At 37.0% G+C, this 21559-nt stretch overlaps 1 protein-coding gene across 1 annotated transcript in view; it reads left to right on the forward strand.

Annotated features, from left to right (window-relative positions):
• The window catches only part of dnah1 (dynein, axonemal, heavy chain 1), a 56343-nt gene extending 35739 nt beyond the window's left edge, over positions 1 to 20604 (forward strand). Inside the window, exons 46-76 of the mRNA XM_073826387.1 lie at positions 1364 to 1560; positions 2131 to 2266; positions 3179 to 3387; positions 3542 to 3713; positions 3788 to 3979; positions 5021 to 5131; positions 5256 to 5441; positions 5529 to 5720; positions 5807 to 5974; positions 6945 to 7136; positions 7878 to 8009; positions 8278 to 8403; positions 8516 to 8635; positions 9255 to 9404; positions 10831 to 10991; positions 11101 to 11326; positions 11414 to 11609; positions 12832 to 12983; positions 13289 to 13485; positions 13594 to 13738; positions 14012 to 14170; positions 15445 to 15576; positions 15703 to 15873; positions 16316 to 16495; positions 16729 to 16905; positions 17057 to 17227; positions 17428 to 17558; positions 18011 to 18155; positions 19440 to 19646; positions 19893 to 20127; positions 20280 to 20604. Of these exons, the coding sequence (XP_073682488.1) occupies positions 1364 to 1560; positions 2131 to 2266; positions 3179 to 3387; positions 3542 to 3713; positions 3788 to 3979; positions 5021 to 5131; positions 5256 to 5441; positions 5529 to 5720; positions 5807 to 5974; positions 6945 to 7136; positions 7878 to 8009; positions 8278 to 8403; positions 8516 to 8635; positions 9255 to 9404; positions 10831 to 10991; positions 11101 to 11326; positions 11414 to 11609; positions 12832 to 12983; positions 13289 to 13485; positions 13594 to 13738; positions 14012 to 14170; positions 15445 to 15576; positions 15703 to 15873; positions 16316 to 16495; positions 16729 to 16905; positions 17057 to 17227; positions 17428 to 17558; positions 18011 to 18155; positions 19440 to 19646; positions 19893 to 20127; positions 20280 to 20401 (5190 nt within the window). The 3' untranslated portion in view covers positions 20402 to 20604. The remainder of the gene's footprint in view (positions 1 to 1363; positions 1561 to 2130; positions 2267 to 3178; positions 3388 to 3541; positions 3714 to 3787; positions 3980 to 5020; positions 5132 to 5255; positions 5442 to 5528; positions 5721 to 5806; positions 5975 to 6944; positions 7137 to 7877; positions 8010 to 8277; positions 8404 to 8515; positions 8636 to 9254; positions 9405 to 10830; positions 10992 to 11100; positions 11327 to 11413; positions 11610 to 12831; positions 12984 to 13288; positions 13486 to 13593; positions 13739 to 14011; positions 14171 to 15444; positions 15577 to 15702; positions 15874 to 16315; positions 16496 to 16728; positions 16906 to 17056; positions 17228 to 17427; positions 17559 to 18010; positions 18156 to 19439; positions 19647 to 19892; positions 20128 to 20279) is intronic.
• Positions 20605 to 21559: the final 955 nt, after the last annotated feature.

Raw genomic sequence — 21559 nt, forward strand, 5'->3', positions numbered from 1 at the left:
TTGGCAATTATCTTCCATTCTTCTCCTCAATTCTTCACCTCTCAAGGTCTGTCAGGTTGGTTGGGGCAGATGCACATTTTCAGGTTTCTCTAGAAATATTTTTCTCCTCAAGGACATTCGCATAGTTGTCTATAAGCCACTCTTGCTGTGTGCTTAGGGACATTGTCATTTTGTAAGGTGAAGCTTCTGCCCAGTCTGAGGTTATGAATGCTCTGGACTGAGTTTTTATTAAGGCTCTCTCACTATTTTTGTGCATTGAGCCTTCCTTCTACTCTGATGAGTTTTTCAGTTTTTGCTACTAAAAAACTGCCCCACAGCATGAGGCTGCTACCAGCACACTTTACGTTTGGGATGGTAATCTGCAGGTGATGAGCAGTGCCTGGTTTCATTCGAACATGCTGCTTGAAATTGAGGTTCATCAGACCAGAGAATCTTGTTTCTCAGTCTGAGGGTCCTTTAGGTGCTTTTTTGCAAATTTCAAGTGTGTTTTCATGTGTCTTTACTGAGGAGAGGCCACACTGCCAAAAAGCCCAGATCGGTGGAGTGTTGCAGTGATGTTTGATCTTCTGTAAGTTTCTCCTACCTGCATATATATACATGGAGCTCAACTCGAGTGACTATCAGCTTTGGTCACCACTCTAACCAAAGCCCTTCTCCATCAATTGCTCAGTTTGGCCAGAAGGCCTGCTCTAAGAGTTATGGTTGTTTCAAACTTCTTCCATTAAGGGTAATGAAGACTACATGCTTCTGTGAACCATTTAATGCAGCAGAATTTTTTCTAAACTCTTACCCAGATGTGTGGCTTGCTTGATGCAGTCCTGTTTCTGAGCTCTACAGGCAGTGTTTTTACATCATGGCTTGGTCTTTGCTCTGATATGCATTTTAAGCTGTTAGACCTTTCAAATCATACCCATTCAATTTAATTTTTTGAAGTGTAGTAACATCTACAAGCAATATGAATGTTCCTGACCTAAATTTCAATCGTATCAGATAAGGGTATGAATAATTTAAGTTTTTATTTTTTATAAATTTGCAAAGATATTAAAACCAATTTTTTCCTTTCCATTATGATCTAGGGAGTGTAGATTGATGTGGGAAAAAGTATTTTAAAGCAGTTTAACATAAGGCAGCAACAACAAAATGTGAAAAAAAATGAAGGGGGTATAAATATGTTTGCAAGGCACTGTATAAATGATAGGCTACCTCAAATTGTGTGGATATTACATTTCTGAAAGAAATTTAACATCTTTATTTTTTGGCATTTTGCTTGCTTTAATAAGTATTTAGCAGAAAATATTTGTTTTTGGGGTTTTTTTTAAATCAAAAGGTTTTTTGAAGTTTTGTTCTGTATCCACTAATACAGCTGGCCCATGTAATGGAGGAGTACATGGATGATTATAACCAGACCAGCACCACTAAGATGAAGCTGGTGCTGTTCATGGACGCCATACAGCATGTGTGTCGTATCAGCCGTATCCTGCGCCAGCCCCTGGGGAATGCTTTGCTGTTAGGAGTTGGTGGCAGTGGACGCCAGTCCCTTACCAGGCTTGCCACACACATGTGAGAGCTGAGAAGTTATTATGCTGAACCCTTAAAATATAATTAGCATCACTAATGAGAGTCAGTTGAATAAGGCTTCATTTTATCAAAACCAGAAGTCATACTGACCCCCTGTGTTTAAACCTTAACGATTATGACATCAATACTTTTGTTAAAATGCTTGAATTGATCTGCCACCCATGTAGAACTGAAAAGAATTATTATTTCATGCCTGGAACGCATATGCGAGCAACCTTCAGTATTACTACCAACTATCTGAGCACATCTAATAAACTGTGACATATAATACATTATATTGCTAGAATGTGTTCAAAGGGGCTACATATGATAATAGCCACTAGCTAGAGCCCAAACTGAAGTTAATACTTTAGATAATTGACTCGAAAATGTCTCTATACATGGCCACCCACAAAGAAATGATTACAGTGTGACTCCTGTCATTATATTCCAGCATAATATTGAACATTCAGTCATAAGTCCATTTGGAAACCATCCATAAGTGATACACCTCATCTATGGCTTCAATGTTGAACACAGATTTTCTGATTGTGACTGTTCTGATATTGTCAGGGCTGAATATGAGTGCTTCCAGATTGAACTCTCCAAGAACTATGGCCTCCTAGAGTGGAGAGAGGACATCAAGAGCATCATGCTAAAGGCTGGTTTAAAGAATGTGCAAATCACCTTCCTGTTTGTAGATACACAGGTGAGAGCACCGATTATAAACACTTTCGCATTATACACTAGATTTATAGTGGAACATTAGTATTTTCACCAGTTACAAACGATTTTAAGTCAGTTATTTCTATCTTTTGCTGTAGTTTGTCAGTAGGAAATATCAGTTTACACCTCCAAACATTCATTTTGCCATTAATTGTAATAATCCAGTGAGATTTTTGTGTGCACAAAGAGTCTGACAACAGTCAGTGCTCCACACAGAGATCTGGTCTCATCATCATCCAGTCTGTCTGGAATGACATGAAGAAACAGAACAAACTGAAGACAGACTAAATCCAGTGTGCTGTAAAATGAGGATGCTGTCAAAAATAATGTCATAAATAGATTTTCTTTATAAACTAACTTCTATTAACTAAATTAAATTACATTTGGTGAGACCATCCTTTGCATTTAAAGCAGCTTTTACCCTAGGTGCTCTGCAGGTAGGTTTCTTGAAGCATCTTGGAGATGTTGCCACAGTTCTTTTGGATTTAGTGTGTTTTAGTTTGTTTTGTTTCTTCATATCATTCCAGACAGACTGGATGATGATGATCAGACTCCTTGTCTAAAATCTCACTGGATTATTACAATTAATGGCAAAATGAATGCTTGGAAATGTAAACTGATATTTTCTAGATTATAAAAGATAGAAATAACTGACCTTTTTAGCTGGTGAAAATACTAGTGTTCTTATAATTTTGGCCACCACTATGTGCAGTCTTCTATGCTCACTAAGGCTATTGTTTACTCTTTTTACTAGCCATTACTCCAGTCTTTAGTGTCACATGATTCAGAAATGTTCCTATGTTCCTAAAAGATTTATCTGCAAGAAAATCACCTTGACACGGCAAACAACTTGCTCCAAGTCTTAAACACATTTCTTCTTCCTGTTGGTTTTCAGATTAAGAGCGAATCTTTCCTGGAGGATGTAAATAACATCCTGAACTCAGGCGACGTGCCCAATCTTTATACTTCAGAGGAGCAGGAGCGTATCCTGACTGCCATGAAACCTGTGGTTCAGGACATGGGCCAGCAGCCCACCAAAGCTAACCTCATAGCAGCCTACATCAAGAGAGTCCGCAGTAACATCCACACTGTTCTCTGCATGAGGTTTAACATCATATTAATAGAGCTAGTGTAAAACTAGATTTTTTTGTCTGTTGTTTCATTTGTTAGAAAGATATCCCATAATATTTCAGCTTGAAATGTACAGTAGACAGTTGGAAAGTGTCTCAAGATCTCTGTTCTCTGTCTCCATCTACAGTCCAGTAGGGGAAGTGTTCAGGGCTCGCCTCAGGCAGTTCCCCTCACTTGTCAACTGCTGCACTATTGATTGGTTCAGTGCATGGCCACAGGAGGCACTACAGTCTGTAGCAACATCATTCCTCAATGAGCTTCCAGAACTGGAGGCCAGCCCCACGGCCATTCAAAGCCTGGTCAGTAAAAGTGTGTAATATGTATGTGTAGATATATACAAAGCTTCAAACTGATGTGTTGTCTCTCTATATAGGCACTGATGTGTGTTGAGATCCATCAAATGGTGTCCAAGAAGTGTGAGCAGTACCTGGCTGAACTTTCCCGCTACAACTATGTCACTCCTAAGAGTTATTTGGAGCTACTCGGCATCTTCTCATCTCTGATTGGCCAGAAGAAGCAGGAGCTACACAGCGCTCGTCAGAGAATGAAAACTGGCTTGGACAAGGTGATTTGGGAAACATCTCCGGGCACATTCTACATGATCTACAAACGTGTTTTATTTTTATTTAAGTCAAAAGTTTACATACACCTTATAGAATCTGCAAAATGTTCATTGTTTTAGCTAAATAAAAAAGATCATATAAAATGCATAATATTTTTTATTTAGTACTGACCTGAGTAAGGTATTTAACATAAAAGACATTCACATATAGTCCACAAAAGAAAATAATAGTTGAATTTATAAAAATGACCCTGTTTAAAAGTCTACATACACTTCTTAATACTGTTGTTACCTGAATTATCCACAGCTGTGTTTTTTTGTTTAGTGATAGTTGTTCACGAGTCCCTTGTTTGTCCTGAAAAGTTAAACTGCCTGCTGTTCTTTAGAAAAATCCTTTAGGTCCCACAAATTCTTTGGTTTTTCAGCATTTTTCAGCACCCTTTCCAACAATGACTGTATGATTTAGAGATTCATCTTTTCACACTAAGGACAACTGAGGGACTCATATGCAACTATTTCAGAAGGTTCAAACACTCACTGATGCTTCAGAAGGAAACATGATGCATTAAGAGCCAGGGGTGTAAACTTTTGAATGAAGATGTGTACATTTGTCTTATTTTGCCTTTAGTTAGTATATTTTTTTTATTTAGTACTGCCCCTTCAGAAGCTACAGAAAATACTTACATGTTCCCATAAGACAAAATAAGTTAAGCGTTACAAAAGTATACAAAAAAGCTAAAAAACCAAATAATTTGTGAGACCTGAAGGATTTTTCTGAAGAACAGCAGACAGTTTAACTGTTCAGGACAAACAAGGGATCACTAAACAAAAAAACACAGTATTAAGAATCAAGTGTATGTAATCTTTTGAACAGGGTCATTTTTATAAATTCAACTATTTTTTCTGTGTTGGATATGTAAATGTCTTTATTAAATAAAAATAACATACATTTCATATGATCCCTTTTATTTTGGTAAAATAAATAACATTTTGCAGATTCTGCAAGGTTTATGTAAACTTTTGACTTTGACTATATGTCTGTAGTTGCTGAGTACAGCAGAGGATGTGAGCAAGATGCAGGAAGAGCTGGAGATGATGAGGCCTCAGCTGGAGGAAGCAGCCAAGGACACTGTGATCACCATGGAGAAAATAAAAGTGAATAAATCAATTTAAGAATGCAAGCATGAGTGAATAAAATTCCATGTTGATTTTTGTTGTCTGAGATATGTGTGTGTGTGTGTGTGTGTGTGTGTGTGTGTGTGTGTGTGTGTGTGTGTAGGAAGATACAGTGGTAGCTGAGGAGACCCGTGTAGCAGTGCAGGCTGAGGAAGCTAAAGCCACTGAAAAGGCTCGTGTGGCACAGGCCATCGCTGATGACGCTCAGAAAGATCTGAATGAAGCACTTCCTGCCTTGGACGCTGCCCTCGCTAGCCTGAAGTCACTAAAAAAGAATGATGTCGTTGAGGTGCATACATCATAAATATCGAAAATACTGCAAAGTTCTGGTCATGCCAGCTCACAAGGTGAGGTGTGTGTTTGATACATACTGTAGGTCCGGGCTCTACAGAGGCCTCCTCAAGGAGTGAAGCTGGTTATAGAAGCTGTCTGTATCCTGAAGGGTATCAAACCCAAGAAAGTTGCAGGAGAGAAACTTGGAGAGAAGGTTGATGACTACTGGGATGCAGGAAAGGGCCTTCTGCAGGATCCAGGAAAGTTTCTGGATGGTCTCTTCAAGTATGACAAGGTGAGATTTTAACATTTTTATGTTGGCATTAGAATTGTTAACTGAAAGCCTGAAATGTATAATTTCCATTGTCTTTTATCCCACAGGACAACATCCCAGATGCGGTGATCAAACAAGTGCAGCCTTACATTGACAACCCAGAGTTCCAGCCTGACTCAATCGCCAAGGTGTCCAAAGCCTGTACTTCTATCTGCCAGTGGGTGCGCGCAATGCATGTGTACCATTTTGTGGCCAGATCTGTAGAGCCCAAACGGGTAGGAGCTTGATTCCTTTCTGCTAAATCCATTGTTTAGCTTAAATGTGCATGCTTGATTTGTGTATTGGTTTTTATACAGTGGTGGCCAGAATTATTAGAACGCTAGTATTTTCAACCGGTTAAAAAATGGTTTTAAGTCAGTTATTTTAAGTCAGTCTTTTGCTGTAGTGTGTCAAGAGGAAATATCAGTTTACATTTCCAAACATTCATTTTGCCATTAATTGTAATAATCCAGTGAGATTTTTGTTTGCACAAGGAGTCTGACAACAGCTGGTGCTCCACACAGAGATCTGATCTCATCATCATCCAGTCTGTCTGGGATGACATGAAGAAACAGAACAAACTGAGACAGACTAAATCCCGAAGAACTGTGGCAACATCTCCTAGATTCTTCAAGAAACCTACCTGCAAAGCTACAGTACTGTTAAAAGTTTTGGGCACTTAAAATGCTGTAAAATGTGGATGCTGGCAACCATCCTTTGCATTTAAAGCAGTTTTTGCCCTAGGAGCACCTGCACATATTTTTTCAGGTAGCTTTACAGGTAGGTGTTTTGAAGCATCTTGGAGACATTGCCACAAATCTTCTGGATTTAGTCTGTCTTAGTTTGTTCTCTTTCTTCATGTCATTCCAAACAGACTGGACGATGATGAGATCAGATCTGTGTGGAGCACTGGCTGTTGTCAGACTCCCTGGATTATTACAATGAATGGCAAAATGAATGTTTGAAAATGTAAACCAATATTTCCTACTGACACTACAGCAAAAGAGAAATAACTGTCTTAAAACCCTTTTTAGCTGGTGAAAATACTAGTGTTTTAATAATTTTGGCCACCACTGTATGTCTGTGTCAGTCTCGTTTTAAGCACTTTTTTGCCTAAAGCTGTTCAGTTGTTGTGAACAGATCAAAACTGAGGCTAATTTGAACAATTTATTGTGTTTTGTGTTTTATTTGTGTGTGTGTGAGCAGCAAGCCTTGCAAGAATCTCAGGAGGATCTAGCTGTAACACAGCGGATTCTAGATGATGCTAAGGAAAAACTAGCAGCTGTAGAGGAGGGCATTGCCACCCTGCAGGCTAAGTATCATGAATGTCTGAGCAAGAGAGATGAGCTTGATGCCAAATGTCAACTGTGTGAGGTCAGATTGATCCGTGCAGATAAGGCGAGTAGAGGAAAACCATCTGAACTATTTAATTTCCCATTTATCTCACTGCAACATTGGCCTGTCAAACTGTCAAATTTGCATCAGTATGATATACACTACCAGTAAGATGTTTAATGTTTTTTAAAGAATTGTCTTCTTCTCACTAAGCTTGCATTTTTTTGATCCAAAATACAGCAAAAGTAATATTGTGAAATATTTTTACTATATAAAATAACTGCTTTCTATTTGAAAATATTTTAAAATATAATTTATTCCTGTGATCAACCTGAATTTTCAGCATCATTACTCCAGTCTTCAGCGTCACATGATTCTCCAGAAATCATTCTAATATGCTGATTTGCTGTTCAAGAAACATTTTGTATTATTAATAATATTTCAAACAGTTGAGTACATTTTTTGAGGATTCTTTGATCAGAATATTAGAATGATTTCTGAAGAATCATGTGACTGGAGTAATGATACTAAAAAATCTGCTGTGAAATCACAGGAATAAATTACATTTTTAAATATATTCACATAGAAAACAGTTATTTTCAATAGTAAAAATATTTACTGTTTTTGCTGTACTTTGGATCAAATAAATTCAGGCTTAATGAGCAAATAGGCAAAAAAAAAAACATTAAAACCTTCCTGTTCAATAAGTTTTGACTGGTAGTGTATATAACTAGTGAATTGTTTTTAGAAGTTTACTATACTTTGAGTTTGTACTGAGCACATTGATGTTGTTGTGTGTGGCAGCTGATTGGTGGTCTGGCTGATGAGAAGGTGCGCTGGAGAGAGACGGTTGAGCAGCTGGAGTACATGGTGAATAACGTGGCAGGAGATGTGCTGCTCGCTGCAGGATACGTAGCTTACCTCGGACCCTTCACTGTGAGTGTGTGGGAGTGTGGCAGGGAAAATGCATGTTGGGTAGAAAGATGTTTAAATATTTGAATGAGTTAATTATGAGGGTGGTTGTTTACAAATCCTGTTCAAAACCAGGTCATATTTCAGTCTAAAATCAAAAGATCCTCTTTTTCTTGACAAACAAGCACGTTTTCCTGTCATTACCAGAAATGCACAAAAATCTTATCTTTAACATTTTATTGTGAGATTCACCCATGGAAAGGGAAAGTAGATGTAAATATGATTTCTGCAGGGAGAATATCGTTTAGCGATGGCTGAGGAGTGGCTCAGGGGTTTTAAAGAACTGGCGGTCCCTCACACAGAACGGCCCAACCTGATCAGCACCCTGGGAGACAAAGTCAAGATCCGCTCTTGGCAGGTTAGAAACCAACACTTAGTACTTCAGTGCATAGATATAAATTCTGACATGTTTATGTAAAAATGCTAATTATTACCATTAGATGTATTTATGTGTGTAATTTTGTGTGTAGATTGCAGGGCTGCCCAAGGATAGTCTTTCTGTGGAGAATGGAGTAATCACACAATACTCTCAGCGCTGGCCTCTGTTTATCGATCCACAGGGACAGGCCAACAAGTGGATTAAGAACATGGTAAGAATTGTACAGAATTATACTAAAAACATTTTTAAACTTACATAACAAAACTAACTAACTGAATCATGCACTAGTGTCCAAAAGTTTATGTCAATCATTTAAAAATTTTTTTTTTTTTTTTTTTTTTTAAAGAAGTCTTGTATCCTCACCAAGGCTAATTTCATATATAATAAAATGTAATTTATTCTTATGGTGACAAATCTGGATTTTTTGACAGCCATTACTCCACTCTTCAGTGTCACATGATACTTCAGAAATCATTGTAATATGCTGATTTGCTGCTCAAGAAACATTTCTGATTATTATTATGTGTTAAAACAGTTGTGCTGCTTTATATTTTTTGGATACCATTTTTTTGAGAAGTGCAAAAGAATGTAATTTATTTGAAACAGAAACCATATTACAACATAGTAACACTCTAAATATCTTTCATGTCACTTTTAATCAGTTTAATGTATCTTTGCTGAATAAAAATATTAATTTCCTAAACAAAATACATTTTTAACGACTAAGCGTTCAAATAGTATTATGTGTATTGTACTGTATAATTTACCCTAATGCAATTTTTGTTTTTGCCTTTTCTCATGGACTTTTTGTTTTTGTTCTGTTTCCGCAGGAGCGTGATAACACATTAGCTGTGATGAAGCTGAGTGATCGAGACTTCCTGCGCAGTTTAGAAAATGCTATCCGCTTTGGAAAGCCTTGCTTGCTGGAGAATGTCGGGGAGGAACTAGACCCTGCATTGGACCCTGTGCTCCTACGACAGGTATACATCACTCTTTTGTGTAAATAAATCATAAAATAAGGCAACAAAAGTGAGTACACCCTTAGTGAACTTGTCAAAAGTGTCAATATTTTGTGTTAGCACCATTGTTATCTGGCTCTGCCTTAATCATCCTGGTCATGGAAGTGAGAGCTGCACATGTTGTTGCTGGGATCCTTTTCTACTCCTCACGAAGCTGCTAGACGTTAGACACATGGTGCTTCTCCACCTTACGCTTGAGGATGCCCCACAAGTGCTTAATAGGGTTCAAGTCTGGAGACATACTTGGCCACCCCATCACCTTCACCCTCAGCTTCCTCAGCAAGGCTGTTGTCATGTTAGTGGTGTGTTTGGGATCGTTATCATGTTAGAAAACTGCCTTTCAGCCTAGTTTTTGGAGGAAAGGTGTCATGCTCTGCTTCAGAATGTACAGTAAATAATGGAATCCAGGTTTCCCTCGACTGCAGCTCCCCAGTAACAGCAGCACTCATGCAGACCATGTTGCTACCACCACCATGCTTGAGTAGGCAAGTTTATCTTATAGTCTCATCAGACCACAGGACATGGTTCCAGTAATTCACGCTCTTGGACAGGTTGTCTACAGCAAACTGTTTGCGGGCTTTCTTGTGAGCCCGCTTCAGATGAGGCTTCCTTCTGGGACGACACCTATGCAGACCGACTTGTTGCAGTGTGCAAAGTATGGTCTGAGCTGATTTCTACTTCTGCAACCTTTATAGCAATGCTGGCAGCACTCACGCATCTGTTTTTTGAAGCCAGGTTCTGCACCTGATGCACAGAACGAGTGCTTAACTTTGTTGATCGACCCTTGCAAGGCATGTTCCAAATGAAACCCATCTTGGAAAACCTCTGTATGAACCTGACCACTGTAGTGTAACTCGGTTTCAGGGTGTTACTGAACCTATAATAGCCTTGGCCATCTTTGTGGAGAGCAACAATTCTAATTCTTAAATCTTCAGAAAGTTCTTTGCCATGAAATGCCATGTTGAACATCCAGTGGTCACTATGAGAGAATTATACTTAAAACACCTAATTTTAACTACTCTTATACAAGATACACAAGTTTGTATGGTCCTGTCAAGCAGACAAAAACATAAACATGATGAATAGGACATTTGGCTTTGCATGGTTAAACAACATACTGCTGTTATCACTTAGGGTGTACTCACTTTTGTTGTCAGCTATTTTGACAATAATGGCTGTATGTTGAGTTATTTTCAGAGGACAGTACATTGCTGCACATTGACTACTCTAAAATATATCCAAGTTTGATATCTATAGTATTACCCTTGAGAAGACATACTAAAATGGTTGCTGATATGTGAGGGGTGTACTCACTTTTGTGAGATACTGTATTTTTAAAGTGTTAGACAATCAATGTTTATATGAACCTTGAGTGTATGCTCTTCAGACATATACCCATGAAGGCAACATAGTTCTAAAGCTCGGAGACACTGTCATTCACTATCATGATGACTTCAAGATGTACATCACCACTAAGCTGCCCAACCCACATTACTCACCGGAGATCTCTACTAAAGTGACTCTCATTAACTTCACCCTCTCACCCAGGTGCTGCTTCCAAATTTCTTGAAACATAAACATGATGGCTTTTAGGTTGAGAGCTGGATTTTGAATTGTGTTGTTTGTGTGTGTTGGGCTTCTGTGAATGTTCATACAGTGGACTAGAGGATCAGCTACTAGGGTGTCTTGTAGCTGAAGAGAGACCTGATCTAGAAAGGGCGAAGAACCAACTCATTGTAAGTAACGCACAAATGAAACAGGAGTTAAAGGAGATAGAAGATCAGATCCTGTTCCGACTGAGCTCTTCAGAAGGAAACCCTGTTGATGACGAGGAGCTGATAAGAGTGCTTGCGGCCTCCAAAGTCAAAGCTGAAGAAATTCAAGTATGTCTAAAAGAAATGCTTTTATCTTCCTTTCTAGGTGAGCGAATATTTTAGCATCTGTTGTGGAAATCTAATTTCAAATTTTAGGCTAAAGTGACTGCAGCTGAGGCAACTGAGAGGGACATTGACGCCACACGTCTAGAATACGTCCCAGTCGCTGTCAGAGCACAGATCCTCTTCTTCTGTGTGTCAGATCTGTCAGTTGTGGACCCCATGTACCAGTACTCTCTGGAGTGGTTCCTGGGGATTTTCATGAGTGGCATTGCCAACTCAAAGAAAGCAGGTGAACACATGTCCCTCTGTTATTGACCTTCAGCATTGAAGAACCTGCAAATGTTTTTTAGAGATTTAGACAGAGGCCCACAACAATATTTAAAGGCCCCATAACTTCTCCAGTTGTTTCCAGGTTTTTTCTACCCAATAAAATATTTTAGAGCTTGGAAGAACTATAAAAATGTATATTTATTATAAGAATAACAATGGAGTTTTTTTAAATTTTATTCAATTTACATTACTTTTCCAGTGTTATAAATTTAAAAAAAATTATTTTTTTTACATTTTGAAACTATACCTATAAGATTTACACTGCCATTCAAAAGTTTGGGATCAGCAAGATTTTTAATGTTTTTTTTTAAGAAGTCTCTTAAAAAAAATTCAAAAATACAAAAGAAAGTAGTATTTTGAAATATTATTGCAATTTAAAATAACAGTTTTCATTTTAATTTACCTTTAAATATAATTTATTTCTGTGATGCAAAGCTGAATTTTCATCAACCAGTCTTCAGTGTCACATGATCCGTTGGCAACAGTTGTGCTGCTTAATATTTTTTGGAACCCGTGATATTTTTTCAGGATTCTTTGATGAATAAAAAGTTTAAAAGAACAGCATTTATTCAAAATAGAAATATTTAGTCTTTACTACCACTTTTTAACAAATGCTTGCTGAGAAAAAGTATTAATTTATTTCAAAGAGAGAGAAAGAAAAAATGTACTGACCCCAAACTTTGAATGGTAGTGTATATTGTTATAAAAGATTTCTATTTTAAACAAATGCTGTTCATTTTAACATTTTATTCATTAAAGAATCCTGAAAAAATACTAAGCAGCACAACTGTTTCCAACAATGATAATAATTCAGCATATTAGAATGATTTCTAAAGGATCGTGTGACACTGAAGAGTGAAGTAATGAGGCTGAAAAATTCAGCTTTTCATTACAGGAATAAATTCTATTTTAAAGTACATTCAAATAGAAAACCAGTACTTTAAATTACAATAATATTTCACAATATTACTGTTGTTTTCTGTATTTTGAATCCAATAAACACAGCCCTCATGAGCAGAAAAAACTTCTTTAAAAAACATTAAAAATCGTACTGATCCCAAACTTTTGAACGGAAGTGTATACCAAGGTTTAGAGTTTAGGCATTATCTTATAGACATTTACAGTATTAGTTAATAAACAATATAATTTCTGATGAACTATCTTGGCTTATTTCCCCACAGATAACGTGAAGGAGCGTATTTTCAACATTAATGAGTTCTTCACCTTCAGCTTGTACAGTAACGTCTGTCGCAGCCTTTTTGAGAAACACAAGCTGATGTTTGCCTTCCTCCTTTGTGCCAGAATCCTGATGAATGACAGCAAGATTGATATGGTTAGTCTGGTTTAAAAAACCTAATTTTTTATTTTTTTCATGATCTCATTTTCTTTCTTTCCATCCAGCAAATGTTCATCCGACATTATCAAAAAACAATCCAAGGACATTTAAAAAAACTTCATTAACTGAATTCTGTCTCCAGTTTCTTTTGATCTTATCACTAATGTTTATTCCACTATAAATCCAGCTTTATTTGATTGTGCTGTGATAGAAGCAAATGAACAGTCAACACTATGGTGTCATATTGTTGTTTATGTTTATAGTAATGAAAAAATAATAACGTGTTTGTGTCTGTGTGTCAGGCTGAGTGGCGATACTTGTTGTCAGGTGGTCGGCCCCAGCATCAGGCTCCAAATCCTGCTCCAAACTGGCTGTCCATGAGAGCCTGGCAGGACATACTAGCACTGAGCGCCCTGCCCACCTTCAGTAACCTGCCAGAGAGTTTCTCCAAACATGAATCCGCATTCAAATGTATATTCGACAGCAGCCAACCACACAGGTAGCCACAAACACACTTGTTATGGGCCCTGTTAGAGGTTATAAATTGTATTGTTATTGTTCATGTCAAGTTTAGATTCTCAGTTTATAAGCATATGTATGTGAACAGGGAGCCTCTTCCAGGCGAGTGGGACAGTGGTTTAGACTCGTTTCAGAAACTGCTGGTTCTACGCTGTCTGAGAGCCGACCGGCTTACTCACGGCCTGCAGGACTTTGTGGCTTCACAGCTGGGACAGAATTTCATCGAGCCACAGGTACCCACACATACGCTCTATATATACCAAACTCATATCAGCATTAACAATCTAATAGCATTTTGATATTAAACAAAAAGTATACTGTATATGTTAAAACTTCACATTAGAATGTTAAATAATCAGAGGTTAATTTTAATTGACCTTTTAGCGGGTATTTGCATATTTTTGAGTCGTGCTAATAATGTTTTTCTGTATGACTCACTGTTTTTGGTTATTGGATTATTTCTCATATTCTCACTCTCCTTCCACCATGTTTCTCTTGTCTTTCAGACATCAGATCTGTCTGTGGTGTTTAAAGATTCGTCATCCTCCACCGCTCTCATTTTTGTGCTTTCCCCTGGTACCGACCCTGCTGCTGACCTTTATAAGTTTGCAGAGGTCATGAGGTTTTCAAAGAAGATGAGTGCCATCTCCCTTGGCCAAGGACAGGTCAGAACACAAAACATCAAGAAAAAAAATATCATACCCGAAACTGATATCATAAATATGGAGTCAGACTAAGCTGTCTCTGCAAAAAACAACAACACACAATTTAGTGTTAAAGGGATAGTTCACCCAAAAATGAAAATTACCCCATGATTTATTTACCCTCATGCCATCCTTTCTTTTTTCAGACGAATACAGTCTGTCCTGGCTCTTCCAAGCTTTATAATTCCAGTGAATGGGTGTTTTGAAGCATTTTGAAGTCTGCTGGAATGCCACTCTCTCGTGAATGTGTGTATGACAGTTTGTGGAAGCTAGAGATTACAGTTTATAAAGTTTTAATTATGGATATTTTTCTTAGACAAACGCATCTATTCACTTCAGAAGGCCTTTAGAAACCCCCCTGGAGCCATGTGGAGTACTTTTATGATGGATGAATGCACTTTATTGGACTTCAATTATGAAGCTATTATAAAGCTTGGACATTTTTTAACATAACTCTGATTGTATTTGTCTGAAAGAAGAAAGTCATGTACACCTAGGATGGTGCTTGACAGTGAGAAAATCAGGAGGTAATTTTAATTTTTTGGGTGAACTATGCCTTTAAGTATGTCCTACATGGCATTTCAGTTCAAAGTATCCACCCTCACACTTTTGAGACCCTGAGACTCTTCCTTCTCAGTAGACGAATGCTAATAAAAGATGACTTCTCACCCCAGTGCTAATTATGTTCCTATTTAAAGTTTCTGAACGCCTGAAATGTTCTGTGCCGCCTACTAAAGAACTGTGACATACCTGACCTATACAGGCTCACACCAACCAGTTTAAATATTTAACATTGCACTAGTGTCTTAATGTAAACTTGCAGATCATGTCTTTAGTGCAAGTACCCCCCTTTAGTGCATATGTTTTAATTTCAGGATTTAAGGATTGTTATAGCTTACTGTAATAAAGTTAAATGTGTCCCGTTAAACATGGACTAAAACTCTGTCTGACACCACTTCCATCACCTATATAATGAACTACTATATGTATAGTGAACCCTACATTCATTCACTCATTTATACTCATTTATATATTTATATTATTTCAAAACATTAAAATATAGACATTGTAGATTTCTCTCACTTTACACCTTGCTAATATTGTGCACTCAACTGCTATGCATTGCATGGGCGTTAGTGATGGAAAAGTGATTTTAAATACACCATAAGACATTATATGTGTGTACATTTGAGTCTATTGACCATATTATGCTGATAGAATTTGTTATATGTCAGGGCCCCTGTGCTGAGGCTATGATGCACAGTGCCATGGAAAAAGGACAGTGGGTCTTCTTCCAGAACTGTCACCTCGCTCCCAGCTGGATGCCATCTCTGGAGAGACTCATTGAGAACATCGATCCTGACAAGGTTTGACAAACCTGACTAGCCATTTTAGTTTTTACTGACTGCTTGTCAAAGAAATCTGTTAATGTTTATTATATTTATTGGATTTTCAAAAGGAAGAATAGACTGAAAAACTTGTTTGTGCCGTAGGTCCATCGGGACTTCCGTCTTTGGCTCACTAGTTTGCCCAGCGGCAAGTTCCCAGTGTCAATTCTGCAGAATGGCTCCAAGATGACCATAGAACCTCCACGAGGCATTAAAGCCAATCTCCTGAGGACCTACGCCAGCCTTACTGATGATTTCATCACTTCATGCAATAAGGTTTCTGTTAAAAACAAGCATATTTTCTTTGTCCCATGTTGAGAAAAAAAAGTTGGGATTAATTAGGATTATAGCAAAAATACACTACTGTTCCAAGGTTTGGGGTCGGTAAGATATTTAATTTTGATGCACCAAGGCTGCATATTTTAATATTGATAATAAAAAAAAAAAAAAAAAATTGTGAAATATTATGAAAAAAAGCCTTTTTGTTTTCTCCTAGTATTCTTTAATGAATAGAAAGTTCAAAAGAACAGCATTTATTTGAAATAGAAATCTTTTGTGTTGTTATAAATGTTTTATTGTCACTTTTGATCATTTTAATGCATCCTTGTGTAATAAAAATATGAATTTCTTTAAAAAAATGTATTCCGACCCCGCATTTTTAAACGCTAATGTTAATGTAAAACTAATGTATTTTACTCTCTCACTGTACTTTTGGCAGACAGCAGAGTTTAAGGCTCTCCTTCTATCCTTGTGCCTTTTCCATGGAAATGCTATTGAGCGCAGGAAATTCGGCCCACTTGGATTTAACATTCCATACGAATTTACGGATGGGGACCTGCACATCTGCATCAGCCAGCTGAAAATGTTCCTGGATGAGTATCAGGACATCCCATACAAGGCAAAACCAGACGTTCTCTTGCCACACACAGTTTCATGTCTCTCTGCAGAGTATTTCCCTTCCTTTGTGCACATCCTTAGCTGATTAAGTATATATTGGGTGACTATAAACATGCCATTTCAAGTAGTTACAGAACATTTTAAAATCTATATTTGGTAGTGTTTATATATTTATTATATATAAGGAGGCCACACTTGAAAATCTTACTGATCTGTCTCCCCCGCTCTGTTCAGGTTCTGAAATATACTGCAGGGGAGATAAACTATGGAGGTCGTGTGACGGACAACTGGGATCGCCGTTGCATCCTAAACATCCTGGAGGATTTCTACTGCCCTGCTGTCCTGGGCCATGAACACAGTTACTCTCCTTCTGGAGATTACAGACAAATCAACACTGAAAACAATGTCAAGGTCCAGAACTGATGTCTTATAACCTCAGATATTATGAACAAAATAATAAAGCTGATCTCTGATCAGTGCAAATGGAACTTTTCTCTCCACAATTCAGTTTTGTATTCTGTTGTGTTTAGAGTTATGCAACACATCTAATTTTTTTGTGCAGGGTTATTTGACATACTTCCGTGGTCTACCAATTAACGACTCGCCGGAGATCTTCGGCCTCCATGATAATGCCAACATCAGCTTTGCACAAAATGAGACATTTACCCTGCTGGGAACCTTAGTTAGGCTCCAGCCCAGAGCAGCAGCCAGTGGAGGAAAGTCCAGAGATGAGGTATGTGTAATATTAATTCTACATACATTTATTTGAATTCAATATACTAATGTTTTCAAATGCAGTGGTAATGTGAGATAATTACTACAATGATTGCAGTTATAACACTGCAATTATGGATTGTGCTTAACACCTGTGATATAAAATGCATATCCTTTTTAGGTTTAATACACATTCTCTTTTCTTTTTTCCACGTTAAGATCATAGAGGAAATAGTGGAGGGGATTGTGGAGAAGATTCCCAGTCTCATTAATGTGCAAGAGGTCATGACTAAATACCCAGTGATGTATGAAGAATCTATGAACACTGTCCTGGTTCAGGAGGTTATCAGGTAAGTTTTCTGTTTCAAGTAAATTTGGTTTTAGTTCTTCAGAGAATCCTGATAGAATCCTGTTCTTCAGAGAATCCTGATAGAAATGTATCAGTTTTCACAAAAATATGAAGTAGCACAATTGTTTTTAACATAGATAATAATTGTTTCTTTAGCACCAAATGAGAACATTTTAATGTTTCTGAAGGATCATGTGACACTAAAAACTGTAGTAATGATTCTGTAAAATCAGCTTTGCCATCACAGGAATAATTTTCATCTTAAAATATATTCAAATCGAAGATTTAAAGTTGTAATAATATTTAACAATATTACTATTACTGTTCTTTCAAAAAACATTAAAAAATCTTACTGACACCAAATTTTAAACAGTAGTGTATATTACAATAAATAAACAAATATACTACAATTTACTTTGTCACACAAAATGCACCTCTCTATCATTCTCACAGATATAATAAGTTGTTATCCGTGATTTCCCGGAGTCTCAGTGATCTGGTGAAGGCTTTGAAGGGTTTGGTGGTTATGTCATCTGAACTGGAGCTGATGTCTAACAGTCTGTTCATCAACGCTGTTCCAGAACTATGGAAGGCCAAGGCAAGAATGTTAACCATGCAAGACATGCACAGAATTTGTGGAATGAGTGTTTTCGTTAATACGTAATGAAACTATCCAAGGTAATTGTGACTTTTTATCTCACAATTCTGACTATTTTCAAGATTTGTCGCAATTCAGATTTTTTTTTTCTCAGAATTGAGTTACAAATTCGCAATTCTGAGAAATTAAGTCAGAATTGTAAGACATAAACTCACAATTCTGACTTTTTTTCTCAGAATTGTGAGAAACAAACTCGCAGTTGTGGAAAAGGAAGCCAGAATTGCCAGATATAAAGTCAGAATTGCAAGACATAAAGTCACAATCCTGCGAAATAAATTTAGAATTGCGATATGTAAACTCACAATTCTGACATTTTACTCAGAATTGCATGATACAAACTCTGAATTCTGATTTTGTTTTCTCAGAATTGAGAAATAAACTCGCAATTCTGAAAAATTAACCCAGAATCGCTAGATCTAAAGTCAGAAGTGCAAGACATAAATTCACAATTCTAATAAAATAGTTTTGAGAAATAAAGTCAGAATTGCAAGATACAAATGTACAATTTTGACTTATTTTCTCAGAATTGCAAGATACAAACTCACAATTCTGTTTTTTTTTCACATAATTGTAAAAATAAAAACACACAATTCTGACTTTTTTCTCAGAATTGTGAGATGTGAACTCACAATTGTGAGAAATTATGTCAGAATTGTGAGATCTAAAGTCAGAATTGCAAGACAAAGTTGCAATTCTGAGAAATAAAGTCAGAATTGCACGATACAAACTTGCAACTCTGTCTATTTTCTCAGAATTGTAAGAAATAAAGCCAGAATCGCTAGATCCAAAGTCAGAATTGCAGGACATAAAGTTGCAATTCTGAGAAATAAATTCAGAATTGCAAGATATAAACTCACAATTCTGATGTTTTTTTTTTTTTTTTCTTCAGAATTGCGAGATACAAACTCACAATTGTGAGAAATGATTAAATAGATATTTAGTCAGAATTACAAGACAAGGTTACAAGTTAATAATTTACAGTTCTGACTTTGTTTTTTAGAACTGCTTGATACAAATGAGCAATTCTGACTATTTTCTCAGAATTGTAAGAAATTAAGCCAGAATCGCTAGATCCAAAGTCAAAATTGCAACTTTATGTCTTTCAATTCTGACTTTTTTCTGAACTGAAATTAGAATTAGCACTATAGCTATTGAGGCTTAGGACTTAGACTAAAATATTTTACTGGGACACAGGTAGCATAATGTTCTTTTAATATTTTCCAGGCATATCCGTCTCTTAAGCCGTTGGCTTCCTGGGTGTCAGATCTAGTCCAGCGCATAAACTTTTTGCAGAACTGGATCTCAGATGGCATTCCTGCTGTATTCTGGATCAGTGGGTTCTTCTTCCCCCAGGCCTTCCTCACAGGAACCCTGCAGAATTTTGCCCGTAGCTCTTCGGTCTCCATTGACACCATTGCGTTTGACTTTAAGGTGGTTAATTTGCTTTCACCAGCAAGCCTTTCTTGCATTAAACTCTGTGTAATGCGATTTGAAGTCTCAGTTATGTTTCCATAATAAGCTCTCAAAGCAAACTTGATATTTAATAGACCATTAAGAGAAGCGAGAAGGTCAAACATTGGAATAAGATGTTATGTTGCATATCTAAACAGCACGATGTGTGTTTTTTTTAGGAACCATGTGTCTTGAATATATTTTTTATTTGTTTCACTCTTTTAGGTGATGAAGGAAGCAGTCTCAGAGCTGACCGAGAGGCCTGACATTGGCTGCTTCATCCACGGTCTGTATCTTGAAGGAGCACGCTGGGATGCAGAAACAGGCCAGCTTGCTAAGTCCCGTCCCAAAGAGCTTTACACAGAGATGGCTGTTATCTGGATGGTACCCGTTCCAAACCGCAAACCCCCTCAATCTGGAATCTATGTGTGTCCTATCTATAAAACTCTGACCCGTGCTGGTGAGCAACTTTGAGTAGCGTTTCTTTGTGAAACCTGCCACAGTCTTTTGTTTCATTACTGTACAGTACATCCTGTGGAGTCATTGTGATTTATGTGAAAAATTGGTTTGTTTTACCACAGAGATCTGAAAAGGTTTGTTTTTCCTCCACAGGAACTCTCTCAACCACCGGGCACTCAACCAACTACGTAATTGCAGTTGAGCTGCCCACAGATCGCACCCAAGGGCACTGGATCAAACAGGGTGTGGCGTTGATTTGCGCTCTCGACTACTAGACTTATACACAAATCCTTGTTCATAAATAAATAAAAGCTTGAAACAACATGGGAAAATACAATAACCATTCAAACCATAAACTGGACTCCACTAGTGATGGCATGAAATATATAACAAAGTATTTATTCATATTTTAAATAAATTGAATTTGAATTTATAGTAATTAATTCAAGTTTTAGCTATTTTATGTTATGTGTTTATGTTAGTTGCAAAGGTAACATTTCTTATTTTCAATTAAATTTAAGTTTCATCTTCATATGTATTTCTTGTTTTATTTCAAGTATTTAATTAATGAAAACGAATTTTAATAATTTTAATTTTAGTTGTAAAAACAATAACAATGCAGTAAACATTAGACAGATTTTTATTTAGTACTGACCTGAACAAGATATTTCACATAAAAGGCGTTTACATAGTCCACAAGTGAAAATAATAGTTGAATTTAAAAATGACCCTGTTCAAAAGTTTACATACACTTGATTCTTAATAATGTGTTGTTACCTGAATGATTCACAGCTGTTTTTTTTAGTGAGAGTTGTTCATGAATCTCTTGTTTGTCCTGAACAGTTAAACTGCCCACTGCCCAAATTCTTTGGTTTTTCAGCATTTTTGTGTATTTGAACCCTTTCCAACAATGACTGTATGATTTTGAGATCCATCTTTTGACACTAAGGACAACTGAGGGACTCATATGCAACTATTACAGAAGGTTCAAACATTCATTGATGCTTCAGAACGAAACAATGCATTAAGAGCCGGGGGTGAAAACTTTTGAATTTGAAGATCAGGGTAAATGTCACTTATTTAGTCTTTTTAACATCTTCTGTGGCTTCTGAATCAGTACTAATTTAAAAAATATATGACATTAAGCAAAATAAGAAAAATGTACACATCTTCATTATGTTCAAAAGTTTTCACCCCTAGCTCTTAATGCATCGTGTTTCCTTCAGAAGCATCAGTCAGTGTTTGAACCTTCTGTAATAGTTGCATATGAGTCCCTCAGTTGTCCTCAGTGTGAAAAGATGGATCTCAAAATCCAAGGGTTCAAATACACAAAAATGCTGCAAAACCAAAGAATTTGTGGAACCTTAAGAATTTTTCTGAAGAACGGCAGGCAGTTTAATTTCATAACAAACAGGGGACTCGTGAAATGTAAT

Source organism: Garra rufa, chromosome 20 (assembly GCF_049309525.1).
Source record: "Garra rufa chromosome 20, GarRuf1.0, whole genome shotgun sequence".
NCBI classification, from domain to species: Eukaryota; Metazoa; Chordata; class Actinopteri; order Cypriniformes; family Cyprinidae; genus Garra; species Garra rufa.